At 45.5% G+C, this 14,337-nt stretch overlaps 1 protein-coding gene across 2 annotated transcripts in view; it reads right to left on the bottom strand.

Moving 5' to 3' along the window:
• The window catches only part of LOC134337024 (flotillin-2-like), a 129,071-nt gene extending 115,212 nt beyond the window's left edge, over window positions 1–13,859 (bottom strand). For both annotated transcript variants that reach the window (XM_063031784.1, XM_063031783.1), the window contains exon 1: window positions 13,718–13,859. In XM_063031784.1, coding sequence (XP_062887854.1) covers window positions 13,718–13,766 — 49 coding nt within the window. In that variant the 5' untranslated portion in view covers window positions 13,767–13,859. The remainder of the gene's footprint in view (window positions 1–13,717) is intronic.
• Window positions 13,860–14,337: the final 478 nt, after the last annotated feature.

Below are 14,337 nucleotides of genomic sequence, written 5' to 3'. Positions count from 1 at the left end.
GGACAGCCTCAAGGTGAAGAAACCAAGTCTGGGCGTGAGCCAATGTTCGACTCGGTTAAAATGTCAAGGAAGACTGAGACATTGAAGTGACTGTGGAAGGTGAGCAAGACTTCAGCACCGACTGCGTTCATTTTGATCGCTGCCAAGTAGGAGTCTGTGAGCAGCCTATCGCTGTGTGGCTCGCTGTGGCTGGCAGGTAGGCCTCTTGGCCTCATGTAGATTCCCTCTTTCGATGAATGTCAGTGATATCATAGGACTGTACCGCGGTTCTGCATTTATGGATTGGACAAATGCATTTATGGACTATGGACTTTTTCAGACTTATGGTTTTTATATTCAGTGTTCCTTTTCCGTTTTGTTGTGCGAGGGAAGGATGCTTTTGAGTTGATGTTCTGTTAGTTTTCTGTGCGTGGGAGGAGTTGTTTTTTCAGGGTCGACATTCCTGTTCTTTTTTTATGTGGTGGGGGGGGGGGGTTGATGCTTCTCTCTGAACAACTTCCACGTTCTTTCTTTGTTTCGTGGCTATCTGGAGAAGACAAATTTCAGAGTTGTATATAGATACAAGCTTTGATAATACATCAAACTTTCAAGGAAAGGGAGATAAAGAGGGAAGAGAATTCAAATGCTTAGGGCCCAAGCAACAAATGGCACTGCATTAGAACGATGGGAGTTCAGAACAGGAGGCAGAGAGAAACCAAGTGCGGGAGAATAGTAAGGTTAAAGGCCAAGACTGGAGAGAGATTTCCAACAAACACAGGGATAATGGCACCTGGGACAGGTCCCAACCCCAGCACACATTTTAATGAGCTCCACTTTATAAAATCGAGGCAAAAAGACTGCAACTAGCGGGGCACTGTCTACACCACCCCAAGCTACCTGCCAGCCTAGTCATCATATAGGACCCCAAGCATGGGAGGATGAACCCTGGGTGCCCTCCCAAGACTATGGTCAACATGCTCCTAGAAGACGGCGGCGTGACTAATGTAGATGAACTGAACACGCTGATGAGGGAGAGGGAGAAGTTGAGAGCCCGTCATCGTGCCCGATGTGGGGGGGGAGGTCCAGTGCCATTTTTCCTCCAAACATACCAAAAAGTGCAACTTTTGTCTCATTTGTCCACAGAACATTGCCCCAGAAGTGTAGAACATCCAGACGGTCTTGCAAACTTGAGAAATGCAGCAATTTTTTTTGGAGAGCAGTGGTTTACTCCATGGTGTCCTTCCATGAACACCATTGTTGTTTTTCAGTGTTTTTCTGAAAGTGGACACAAGAACAGAGAGTATAGCAAGTTCTAGAGATTTCTGCAGGCATTTTGCTGTTACCCTTCTTTTTCACTTCCTTCAGCGTTACAAGTTGTGCTCTTGGTGTAATCTTTGCAGGATGCCCAGTCCTAGGGAAGAGGAGCAACAGTACTGAGTTCTCTCCATTTGTAGACAAAATCTCTTACTGTGCACTGATGAACACTCAGGTCTTTAGAAATTTTTTTGTAGCCTTTTCCAGCTTCATGCATTTCTATAACTCTTCTAAGGTCCTCTGAAAGTTGTTTTGATCAAGGCTTGGTGCACATAAAGAGACCTTTCTTGAGAGGAGCAGGCTCTGTCAGTAACCTGACTGTATCTTATTTATTTATTTATTTATTTTTTACAGGGCAGTGCCCCTCTACAACCCACGCTTCCAGTCTCATCTCATTGATTGGAACAACTGACTCCAAATAGCTTTTGTAGAAGGCATTACCCTAGAGATATACCAGTTAATTGAGTGGTGTCGCAGCAACAACCTTGTACTCAACGTCAGCAAGACCAGAGTTGATTCTGAACTTCAGGAAGGATAAGACTAGGAGACAAAAACCAATCCTCAGAGGGATCAGAAGTGGAGAGAGCGAACAATTTCAAGTTCCTGGATGTCAATATCTCTGAGGAACTAACCTGGACACAAAACATTGATGCAGTTGTAAAGGCAGCAAGGTGGTGGCTATATTTCATTAGCAGTTTGAGGAGATTTGATTTGTCAACTAAAACGCTCGAAAATTTCTACAAATGTACTGTGGAGAACACTCACTGGCTGCATCACTGTCTGGTATGAGGACCGACTACACAAGATGGAAATAAGTTGCAGAAACATGTAAAATTAGTCAGTTCCATCATCGGTACCAGCCTCCACAGTATCCAAGAGATCTTCAAGGAGCGGTGCCTTGGAAGGCAGCATCCATCATTAAAGACCCCCACCACCCAGGATATGTCCTCTTCACACTGTTACCATCAGGAAGGAGGTACTGAAGTCTGAAGGCACACACTCAGTGATTCAGGAACAGCTTCTTCCCCTCTGCCGTCTGATTTCTCAATGGATATTGAACCGATGAACACTACCTCACTACTTTTTTCCTGTTATTTTGTACTATATATTATATACATACACATACAAATATGTATGTGTGAATATGAATATACATACACACACACATATACACACACACACTTAATGCAACTCAGATTTTTCCATCAATATTTATTTATTATATATTTATTCTACTGCTGCCGTTAAGTTAACAACTTTCACAACCTATGCTGGTGATATTAAATCTGATTCTGAATGAAAATGCCTTGTTATGAGAGATCAGTGAAGAATGGCCAGACTGGTTCAAGCTGACAGGAAGGTAACATGTTACAACAGTGGTGTGCAAAAGAGCCTCTCCAAACGCACAACACGTCAAACCTTGAAACGGATGGGCTACAGCAGCACAAGACCACACGAGGTTCCACTCCTGGACCTAACACTGAGTGCATATAGTGAAGTGTGTAGCTTATGCCAAGGATGTAGGAGGAAAGATTAAGTTGATCATGAAGTACATTTTAATAGGTTGACAAAACATCGTGGGTCAAAGGACCCATACTGTGCAGTACTGTTCAGTGTTGAATTATTGCTCACCTCTACCTTCAAACTTTATTTGAACTTCAACAGGAAACACTTCACCCCGAACTCCTCAAACCACATCAAACCGTAAAGCAAATTCAAAGAGTAGAAAACAGAAACAGTAGGTCACGCTAACATTTGCAGAAGAATTAGGTCATGTTCAAAGAGCTACCCCAGCATCTTGGTCAATAATTATATCTCAACTGCCAAAGAGAAAAGTGCCTCCAGTTCCTTATCACACTGCTTTTCGTTGGAACTTGTGATGAGCCTCCAGTGCTCATTGTGTTTTAAAGACTGAGAGGTAAGTTATTTTATCAGGATAAGGATCATAACAAGAATGAGAACATAGGAATGTATGAAGATGATCTTGCCTCAGGACCACACAAGACGTGGAAAGAGCGCAATTTCAAATTCCTGGGTGTCAACATCTCAGAGGATCTATCCTAGGCCCAACATATCGATGCAGCTACAAAGGTGACACGACAACAGTTATATTTCATTAGAGTTTGGTATGTCACCCAAAGACAGTCGCAAATTTCTACAGATATATCATGGAGAGTATTCTAACTGGCTGCATCACCAACTGTATTGGGGGGGGGGGTGCTACTGCACAGGATCAAAATGAGCTGCAGAGTTGTAAACTTAGACAGCTCCATCATAGGCACTAGCTTCTCCAGCATCCAGGACACCACTTCAAGGAGTGTGCCTAAAAAAGGTGGCATCCATCACTCACCCAGGTCATGCCTTGTCTCATTGCTACCATCAGGGAGGTGATACAGAAGCCCAAAGGCACACAGAATTCAGGCACAGCTTTTTCCCCTCTGCCATCTGATTTCTGAATGGACATTGAACCCTTAAACACTACCTCACTACTTTTTTTTTAAAATTTTTACACTACTGTTAAATTGATTCCTTACAACGTTATCGTGGCCGGCTGGTGGCGTAGTGGCATCAGCGCTGGACTTCGGGGCGAGAGGTCCCGAGTTCGAATCCGGCCGCTCCCTTGCACGCTCTCCATCCATGCCTGGGTTGAGCGTCAAGCTAACAACTCAACCTCGAAAAACCTGGAGAGGGATGGGCTCTGCCAGGTTTCAGATGCCAAAGACATGCCGTACGATGAACATACCAAAAAGATCAGTACAAAAAGCTTGTCATGACGGCACCCCAACGACTCCACCAGGAGTTTAGGGCGTGCGCACACACACACAAAATTATCATAACTAGAAAGAAGGTTCTTGGGAAACTGAAAGGTCTGAAGGCGGACAAGTCACCTGGACCAGATGAGTTCTGAAACAGGTAGCTGAAGAGATCGTGGCAGCATTAATAATGATCTTTCAAGAATCACTCAATCCTGGAATGGTTCTGTAAGACTGCAAAATTGCAAATGTCACTCTACTTTTCAAGAAGAGAGAGAAGCAGGAGAAAGGAAACTATAGACCAGTCAGTCTGACCTCAGTGGTTGGGAAGATGCTGGAGTCAATTATTAAGGACGAGGTCTCAAGGTACTTGGAGGCACATGATAACATAGGCCATAATTGGCATGGTTTCCTCAAGGGAAAATCTTGCCTGATAAATCTGTTGGAATTCTTTGCAGAAGTAACAAGCAGGGATAGACAAAGGAGAACTGGTTAATGACGTGTACTTGGATTTTCAGAAGGGCTTTGACAAGGTGCCATGCGAGGCTGCTTAACAAGCTAAAGGCCCATGGTATTACAAGAAAAATTCTTGCATAGATAAAATAGTGGTTGTTTGGCAGGAGGCAAAGAGTGGGAATAAAGGGAGCCTTTTCTGGCTGGTTGCCAGTGACTAGCGGTGTTCCAAGAGGGTATGATTTGCATGATGGAATTTGGTTGATAGCTTTGTTGCTAAGTTTATAGATATACAAAGATAGGTGGAGGGGCAGGTAGTTTAAGAGCTGGAATGTTATGATGAGGTTGTATAAGGCATTGGTGAGGCCGAATCTGGAGTATTGTGTTCAGTTTTGGTCACCAAATTACAGGAAGGATATAAGTAAGGTTGAAAGAGTGCAGAGAAGGTTTACAAGGATGTTGCCAGGACTTGAGAAACTCAGTTACAGGGAAAGGTTGAATAGGTTAGGACTTTATTCCCTGGACCGTAGAAGAACGAGGGGAGATTTGATAGAGGTATATAAAATTATGATGGGTATAGATAGAGTGAATGCAAGCAGGCTTTTTCCACTGAGGCAAGGGGAGAAAAAAAACCAGAGGACATGGGTTAAGGGTGAGGGGGGGATAGTTTAAAGGGAACATTAGGGGGGGCTTCTTCACACAGAGAGTGGTGGGAGTATGGAATGAGCTGCCAGATGAGGTGGTAAATGCGGGTTCTTTATAAGAATAAATTGGATAGATACATGGATGGGAGGTGTATGGAGGGATATGGTCAGTGGGACTAGGCAGAAAATGGTTTGGCACAGCCATGAAGGGCCAAAAGGCCTGTTTCTGTGCTGTAGTTTCTATGGTTTCTAGAGAGCAGCAGAAGGACTTCAACAGGTTCGGAGAATAGGCAAAGAAGTGGCAGATGAAATACAGTGTCAGGAAGTGTATGGGCATGCACTTTGCTAGAAGAAATGAAAGGGTTGACTATTTTCCAAATGGAGAGAAAATACAAAAACTGAGGTGCAAAGGGACTTGGGAGTCTTTGTGCAGGATTCACTAAAGGTTAACTTGCAGGTTGAGTGTGTGGTGAAGGCGGTAAATGTGATGTTAGCATTCATTCCAAGAGGACTAGAATAAAAAAGCAAGGATGCAATGTTGAAACTTTATAAAGCACTGATGAGGCCTCAATTGAAGTACTGTGAGCAGTTTTGGGCCCCTTATCTCAGTAAATATGTGCTGAAACTGGAGAGGGTTCAAACGATATCATGAAAATGATTCCAGGATTGAATGACTTGTCATATGAAGAGCATTTGATGGCTCTGGGCCTGTATTCACTAGAATTCAGAAGAATGAGGGGTGACTTCATTGAAACCTACCGAATGGTGAAATGCCTTGATAGAGTGGAAGTGGAGAGGATGCTTCCTCTGGTGGGAGAGTCTAGAGGGGACAGCCTCAGAATAGAGGGGCATCCTTTTAGAACAGAGACAAGAAGGAATTTCTTTAGCCAGAAAGTGATGAATCTGTGGAATTTTTTGCCAAAGGCAGCTGTGGAGCTATCAAAGATGACAGTAACCATCCAGGGCGTGTGGTGACACTTGCGGGCTGCCCCAGCACATCCTTGGTTGTGTTAGTAGTTATCCCCAGGATAGTCTGGAGGGTTGTCAGAGGTTACAGCGGGACATCGACAGGATGCAGAACAGGGCTGAGAAGTGGCAGATGGACTTCAACCCAGATAAGTGTGAAATGGAAGTGTGAAATGGTTCACTTCAGTAGGTCAAATTTGAAGACAATATAATATTAATGGTAAGACTCTTGGCAGTGTGGAGGATCAGAGAGATCTTGGGGTCCGTGTCCATCGGACACTCAAAGCTGCTACCAGGTTGACAGAGTTGTTAAGAAGGCATATTGTGTGTTGGCCTTCAACTGTGGGATCGAGTTCAGCTATTACAGCTATATAGGACCTTAGTTAGACCCCACTTGGAGCACTGTGTTCAGTTCTGGTCACCTCATTACAGGAAGGATGTGGAAACTATAGAGTGTGCGGAGGTGATTTACAGGGATGTTGCCTGGATTGGAGAGCACACCTTATGAGAATAGGTTGAGTGAATTTGGCCTTTTCCCCTTGCAGCAACAGAGGATGAGAGGTGACCTATTAGAGGTGTACAAGATGATGAGAGGCATTGATTGTGTGGATAGCCAGAGGCTTTTTTCCCAGGGCTGAGATGGCTAACATGAGGGGGCATGGTTTTAAGGTGCTTGGAAGTAGGTACAAGGGGGATATCAGAGGCAGGTTTTTCCACACTGAGAGTGGTGGGTGTGTGGAATGCATTGCCAGCGAAGGTGGTAGAGGCGGATACAATAGGGTCTTTTAAGAGACTCTTAGATAGGTACAAACAGTGTACATGGAGCTTAAAAAAAAAGAGGACTATATGGTAGGGACATTTTAGGCAACTTCTAAAGTAGGTTACATGGTTGCCACAACATTGTGGGCTGAAGGGCCTGTAATGTGCTGTAGATTTCTATGTTCTATGCTTCTATGTTAAAGCAAATGACATATTTCACTTTATGTTTCAATGTACAGCTGCAAGAAAAAGTTTGTAAACCCTTTACAATTATCTGGTTTTCTACATCAATTATTCATAAAATGTGGTCTGATGTTCATCTAAGTGACAATAATAGACAAATACAATCTGATAAACTAATAACACAATTGTACTTCTCATCAATACTGAGTACGTCATTTAAACAATCAGCCTAAGTTCAAAAGAGTATGTGAACCTCTGAGGTAATGCCTTCTACAAAAGCCATTTGGAGTCATGTGTTCCAATCAATGAGATGAGATTGGAGGTGTGGGTTGGAGAGATGCCCTGCTCTGTAAAAAAAAAGTCAGGTTACTGACACAGCAAGAGAAATTGTCTACAAATAGAGGAAACTCAGTACTATTGCTACTCTCCCTAGGAGTGGGCATCCTCCAAAGATCACACCAAGAGCGCAACATGCAATGCTGAAGGAGGTGAAAAGGAACCCAAGGGTAACAGCAAAAGACCTTCAAAACCCTCTAGAACTTGCTAAAGTCTCTGTTCATGTGTCCACTATAAGAAAAACATTGAACAAGAATGGGGTTCGTGGAAGGACACTACAGAGGAAACCACTGCTCTCCAAGAAAACAGTGATGAACTGAAATAGTTTCGTACGGAGGAGACATCCTTACCGATGTGCAAGTCTGATCAGCAGCTACAGGAAATGTTTGGTGGAGGTTATTGCTGCTGAAGGAGGTTCTACCAGTTATTAAATTCAAGGGTTCACATACTTTTTCCAGTCTGGACTGTGTGGTTAAATAATATGTTGAATAAAGACATGAAAAGTAAAATTGTTTCGTATTAGCTTAGGTAGATTGTGTTTATCTAGTATTGACTTAGATGAAGATCAGACCACATTTTATGAGTAATTAATGCAGAAGACCAGGTAATTGCGAAGTGTTCAACTATACATGTAATATATCTGGATCAAAATCTAAACGATGTGGTACAGAAGTCTGAAGACCCACACTCAATGATTCAAGAACAGCTTCTTCCCCTCTGCCATCTGAACAGTCAGCTTTCTGAATGTTCCACAAAGACCACTTCAGCATTCCTTTTCCTTTCACTATTTTATAATTTACAGTGATTTCTGAGTCTCCACGTTGTACTGCTGCCACAAAGCAAATTTCAAGTCATAAGTCAGTGATATTAAACCTGACACTGATTCTCACTTCCACCGTCCTTGTCCGTCATCTCCCTAACAGGAGAGAATTCAGGCAATTCCCCACCAAAACTTACCACACGTACATCAATTTATATAGACTTTTTCCCATAACCTACAGACTCACTTTCAAGGACTATTCATTTCATGTTCTCAATTTCTATTGCTTGTTTATTAGGTTTTTTTCCCTTTTTGTATTTGCAGTTTGATGTCTTTTGCACATTGGTTGTTTGTCCATCTTGTGGGCAGGTTTTTCATTGATTCTATTGTGTTTCTTTGTATGTACTATGAACTCCTGCAAGAAAATGTTGTATATGGTGACATATATGTACTTCGACAATAAATTTACTCTTTTTGAAACAAAGTGAAATGTGTCATTTGCATTAACACCAAGGATGTGCTGGCGGCAGCCCGCAAGTGTTGTCACACATTCTATCACCAGCACAGCATGTCCACCACGTCCAGCAGAACACAGAACACAACAAGCAACAAAACAAACCCTCTTCCTCCTTCCCTCCCACACAGTCCTCCAACTACAGAACAGGCCGGCTTCGACTACCATCTGACTTGCAGATTCACAGACTTCCCCATGGGGCTCGCAGATGCAGGTTCAATTGACCTTTGGGCTTCAATGTTCTGTATCAACCCCCAACTTGGGGGGGGGGTGGAGATCCTGTCTGACCAATTCTGGCACCAACAAAGCCCCACTCTCCCCTCGTCCAGCCACAAGATTCAAGATTGTTTAATGTCATTTCCAGTACACAAGTGTATAGGAGAATAAAATCCTTGTCACTCCAGATCCAATAAAGCACAAAAACACAAGATAAAGAACAGAATAACAGAAATACAATAAATATAAATACATGAAATAGCTTATAAAGCTGTGGGCACATGGCCAAGTGGTTAAGGCATTGGACTAGCGACCTGAAGGTTGTGAGTTCGAGCCCCAGCCGAGGCAACATGTTGTGTCCTTGAGCAAGGCACATAACCACACATTGCTCTGCGACGACATTGGTGCCAAGCTGTATGGGTCCTAATGCCCTTCCCTTGGACAACATTGGTGTCGTGGAGAGGGGAGACTTGCAGCATGGGCAACTGCTGGTCTTCCATACAGCCTTGCCCAGGCCTGCGCCCTGGAGAGTGAAGACTTTCCAGGCACAGATCCATGGTCTCGCAAGATAAGATAAGCTATCCATAAAGGACAGGTTACACCTAAACCCAAAGGGGACCAATATCCTTGCAGGCAGGTTTGCTAAAGCTGTTGGGGAGGGTTACAACTAATTTGGCAGGGAAGGGGAATAGGAACCGCAGTGATAGGGCTGAGGATGGGGTTGTTGATATACAAGTCGATGCACTGTAACGAGGTTGTGGGGAAGCAGAGGCAGATGATTGGGTGGATACTGGATCACTGGGAAAAGACACTGGAGAAGTGGTAATGGGGACAAAGAAAGGGCAGATGAATTTAGTAAGTGTTTTGTGTCAGGGTTCACTGTGGAAGACACTAACAGAATGCCAGAAATGAGTGTCAGAGGGCAAAAGCGAGTGTTGCTGCTATTACCAAGGAAGAAATGATTAAGAAGCTGAGAAGTCTGAAGGTAGATAAGTCAATTGGACCAGATGAACTACACAGCAGGGTTCTGAAAGAGGTAGCTCAAGAGATTGTGATCTTCCAAGAATGACTAAATTTTGGAATGGTTCCTGGATACTGGAAAATTGCAAATGTCACTCCACTCTTTAAGGGAGGGAGGCAGGGAAGCAGAAGAAAGGAAATTTTACGCCAGTTAGCTTGGCTTCAGTAATTGGGAAGGCGTTGGAGTCCATTATCAAGGATGAGGTTTTGGGGCATGTGATAAAATAGGCCAAAGTCAGCAAGGTTTTCTAAAGGGGAAATCTTGCTTGACCATTCTGTGGGAATTCTTTGAGGATATAACAGGCGGGACAGAGAAAGGACAATCAGTTGATGTTGTTTATTTGGATTTCAGAGGGCCTTTGACAAGGTGCCACACGTGAGACTGCTTAAGAGCCCATGGTATTACAGTAAAGATACTGGAATGGATAGAAGATTGCCTGACTGGCAGGAGGCAGAGTGGGAATAAAGGGGGCCTTTCCTGGTTGGCTGCCGGTGACTAGTGGTGTGCCGCAAGGGTTAGGACTGCTTCTTTTCACATTGTACGTCAACGATTTGGATGAAGAATTGAAGGCTTTGTGGCCAAGTTTGCAGACAATACAAAGATAGGTGGAAGGGTAGGTAGTGTTGAGGAAGCAAGGTGTTTTCAGAATGACTTAGGCAGATTGGGGGAATGGGCAAAGAAGTGGCAGTTGGAATATAATGTAGGGAAGTGCATCTTCACGCACTTTAGCAGAAGAAATGAAGATAAAAATGGAGAGAAAATTCAAAAATCAGAAGTGCAGAGGAACTTGGAAGAACTCATGCAGGATTCCCTGAAGGTTAACTTGCAGGCTGAGTCGGGATGAGGAAGGCAAAAGCAATGTTAGCATTCACTTTGAGAGGACCAGAATACAAGAGCAAATGTGTAATACCGAGGCTTTATAAGGCATTGGTCACACCATACTTGGAGTACTATAAATAGTTTTGAGCCCCTTATCTAAAAAACGATGTGCTTGCATTGGAGAGGGACCAGAGGAGGATCATGGGAATGTCCCCAGGGTTGAAACAGTTAGCATGTGAGGAGCGTTTGATAGCTCTGGACCTATACACACTGGAGTTTACAAGAATGTGGGAGGGACCTCATTGAAACCTATCAATATTGAAAGGTCTGGATAGGATGTTTCCTGTAGTGGGGAGTCTGGGACCAGAGAGCACAGCATCAGAATAGAGGGACACCCATTTAGAACAGGGATGAGGAAAAATTCCTTCAGCCAGAGGGTGGTGTATTTGTGGAATTCTTTGCCACAGACCAAATCATATTTAAGCCAGAGGTTGTTAGGTTCTTGATTAATGAGGGCAAAGGTTAGGGAGTGAAGGCAGGAGAATGGGGTAGAGAGAGAATACATCAGCCATGATGGATTGGCAGAGCAGACTCAATGGGCCGAATGGTCTAGTTCTGCTCCTGGTTCTTATAAAGTGACACTAGGCACGGGAGCGTCTATACATATGATGACTAACAGGAAATGATAAAATAGTGGTGGTGGGAGGTAGAGGTAGAGGTGGAGGTGAGTGGAGGTAGATCAGCCTTACTGCTTAGGGAAAGTACAGTAACTGTTTTTGAGGACGGTGGTCCTGGCGTGGATGTCCCTGATGGAGATGGGACTACCAGTCCATGAGCAGGGTGGATGGGATCCTTCATGATGGTATTGGACCCTTTTCCAGCACCTACCTCTCTGTATACAAGTCCTTGATAATGGGCTGACCGTTACTGGTGACGCACTGGGCAGTTTTATCTACCCGTTGTAAAATCTGTACAACAGCATTTGAGGGCAATTTTACAAACTGATGGGCACAGTGCAAATTCTTTATCAGTTCAAAGATCAACAATTACTTTACAAGTCATGAAGGTGTGAAGTGTATGTCGGTATTATAGACTGGAGATTTCTTCCTTAACTGCAATGCCTTCAGTGGCTTCTTACATAACAAATGGTGAAATCTGAGGTGTTGAAATGAAACCCAAATCAATGCTTCGCACTGTATTGAACAGTTTGAACAATTACCACATAACCCCATTTATCACTTCCTCCAAATGGAAAAATACTGGAGTTGTGTAGTACTCTGGTCTACAGTCAATCACACACCTGTAGTTACACACCTTCCTTCACACATGCCAACCATATAAAAAATCACCACAATGGAATCGTGTGCTACATTTTGTGGACACTAACATGATTTCACCACAGATAACAGATTATCTATTATTCAAACGTCTCAATCCCAAAAAGGATAACAATGACAATGCAGAAAAAATATTATATTGTACAACCAACTTTTCCTGTTGGTTTTTAAATCTCTTACAAGAAAATGCGAAACCTTTCTTGCCACGGAGTTAAACAATGAAATGTAATCATTAGACAACAAAAAAATAAGAAACCTCCGAGAAAGGCCCTGAGAGCATGAAAGGTTATGAGGAAAAGGCAGGAGAATGAGGTTGAGAGGGAAAACAAGTCAGCCATGATCAAATGCCAGAGAAGACTTGATGGGCTGAATTGTGCACCTCTGCCTTATGGTCAGTTCTAACAGACTCAAAGTGCTGGAGGAGCTCAGCAGGCCAGGCAGCAGTTATGGAGAAGAAATCGAAAATGTTTCAGGGAAAACGCTTCATCAGAATGGGAAAGGAAGGGGATTTGGCGGGAGGGTGGGGGTGAGCCGGGGGGGGGGATTTGGCGGGAGGGTGGGGGTGAGCCGGGGGGGGATTTGGCGGGAGGGTGGGGGTGAGCCGGGGGGGGATTTGGCGGGAGGGTGGGGGTGAGCCGGGGGGGGGGATTTGGCGGGAGGGTGGGGGTGAGCCGGGGGGGGGGGATTTGGCGGGAGGGTGGGGGTGAGCCGGGGGGGGGATTTGGCGGGAGGGTGGGGGTGAGCCGGGGGGGGATTTGGCGGGAGGGTGGGGGTGAGCCGGGGGGGGGATTTGGCGGGAGGGTGGGGTGAGCCGGGGGGGGGGATTTGGCGGGAGGGTGGGGGGTGAGCTGGGGTGGAGGGGGTTTGGCGAGAGGGTGGGGATGAGCTGGGGATGGGGAGCTTGGCGGGAGGGTGGGGGTGAGCCGGGGAGGGGTGTGGCAAGAGGGTGGGGGGGATGGAGCGGGGGGGGAGTGGCAAGAGAGTGGGGATGAGCGGAAGGGGAAGGGGAAGGGGAAGGGGAAGGGGAAGGGGAAGGGGAAGGGGAAGGGGAAGGGGAAGGGGAAGGGGAAGGGGAAGGGGAAGGGGAAGGGGAAGGGGAAGGGGAAGGGGAAGGGGTGGGGTGGGTGGGTGGGTGGGGTGGGTGGGGCGGGTGAAGAAAGAAACTGGGAACAGATAGGTTGAATTGTGAAATGGCTAATTAAAATTAGGCACTGTTAGATGCTGCCTGACCTACTGAGTTCTTCCAGCATTTTGTGTGTGTTGCTCTTGATTTCTAGCATCTGCAGAATGCCTTGTGTTCCGAAAATAACACACAAGTTTAAAATAATTACTGGAGAAAATTTTGAAAAGGATAGCCAGTGCGTTATGAATAAACTAACTTTACAATATTTTTTAAGTTTGAACTGAGCCCAAATCCCCCACAACTGTAAGGGGGCGCAAGTAGAGCAACCGGTGGATCGAGTCACTGATGAGCCCCAAACCCCTTCCCAGATCCAGACCCCAGGCCGACCCGGACCCCAGCCCTCGGCTCCACCCCTCTGCCCGTGCGGCCTAGCGCCCCGGGCACTGAACCCAGACCCAGACCCAGACCCAGACCCAGACCCACTTCCACCTCCACCTCCCTGGATCCCAACCACACGCCACCCCCGCCAGCTCGGGTTACCTGACACGACCAGCGCCTCGTTGGGTCCCACCGTGTGACAATTGCCCATCTTCGCCGCCCGCCTCTGCCCCTCAACGCCTCACAACAACAAGGCGCAGGAGCCGCCCAACGCACTCGTCTCTCCACGCCCCCTCGCTGTGGAGCGGAAGTCACCGGTGTCCCACTGAAACAATTCCCACGGCCGACGAAGTGCGGGGCACAAGATTCTGCCCCCATCGGTGCCTTATTAAAACCGTCCCTCCAGCCAAAGGAGGACGGGGCGGATGTCTCTGCCCCCATACAACCGTCCTCACGGCCAACACACTTGCGGGGCGGAAGTTATTGCCTTTGCCCCAATCGGTGTTACCTAAAAATTGCACCGGACAAGTTTGCAATTCCAGTGTCAATTGCTCAACGAATAAGTTTCTACATTTTGAAATTACTTAATAACGGTCGATCGTTGCTTATTATTTCTGCAATTTCTCACCAATAATTACTTAAAATTACTTAATAACGAACGACTGTTGCTTATTATTTCTAAAAGGTCACGATTCCAATTACCCCGTAGATCCCTTCTTCATCAGCGCTTTACCTCTCCCACCTATACCCCCCCGTTTCTTTCTGCATCCCCCTTCCCCACC

The sequence above is a fragment of the Mobula hypostoma genome, chromosome 23, assembly GCF_963921235.1.
Source record: "Mobula hypostoma chromosome 23, sMobHyp1.1, whole genome shotgun sequence".
Taxonomy (NCBI): Eukaryota; Metazoa; Chordata; class Chondrichthyes; order Myliobatiformes; family Myliobatidae; genus Mobula; species Mobula hypostoma.
The sequence above is the reverse complement of the archived record's forward strand: the minus strand, read 5'-3'. Positions and strand labels throughout refer to the sequence as shown.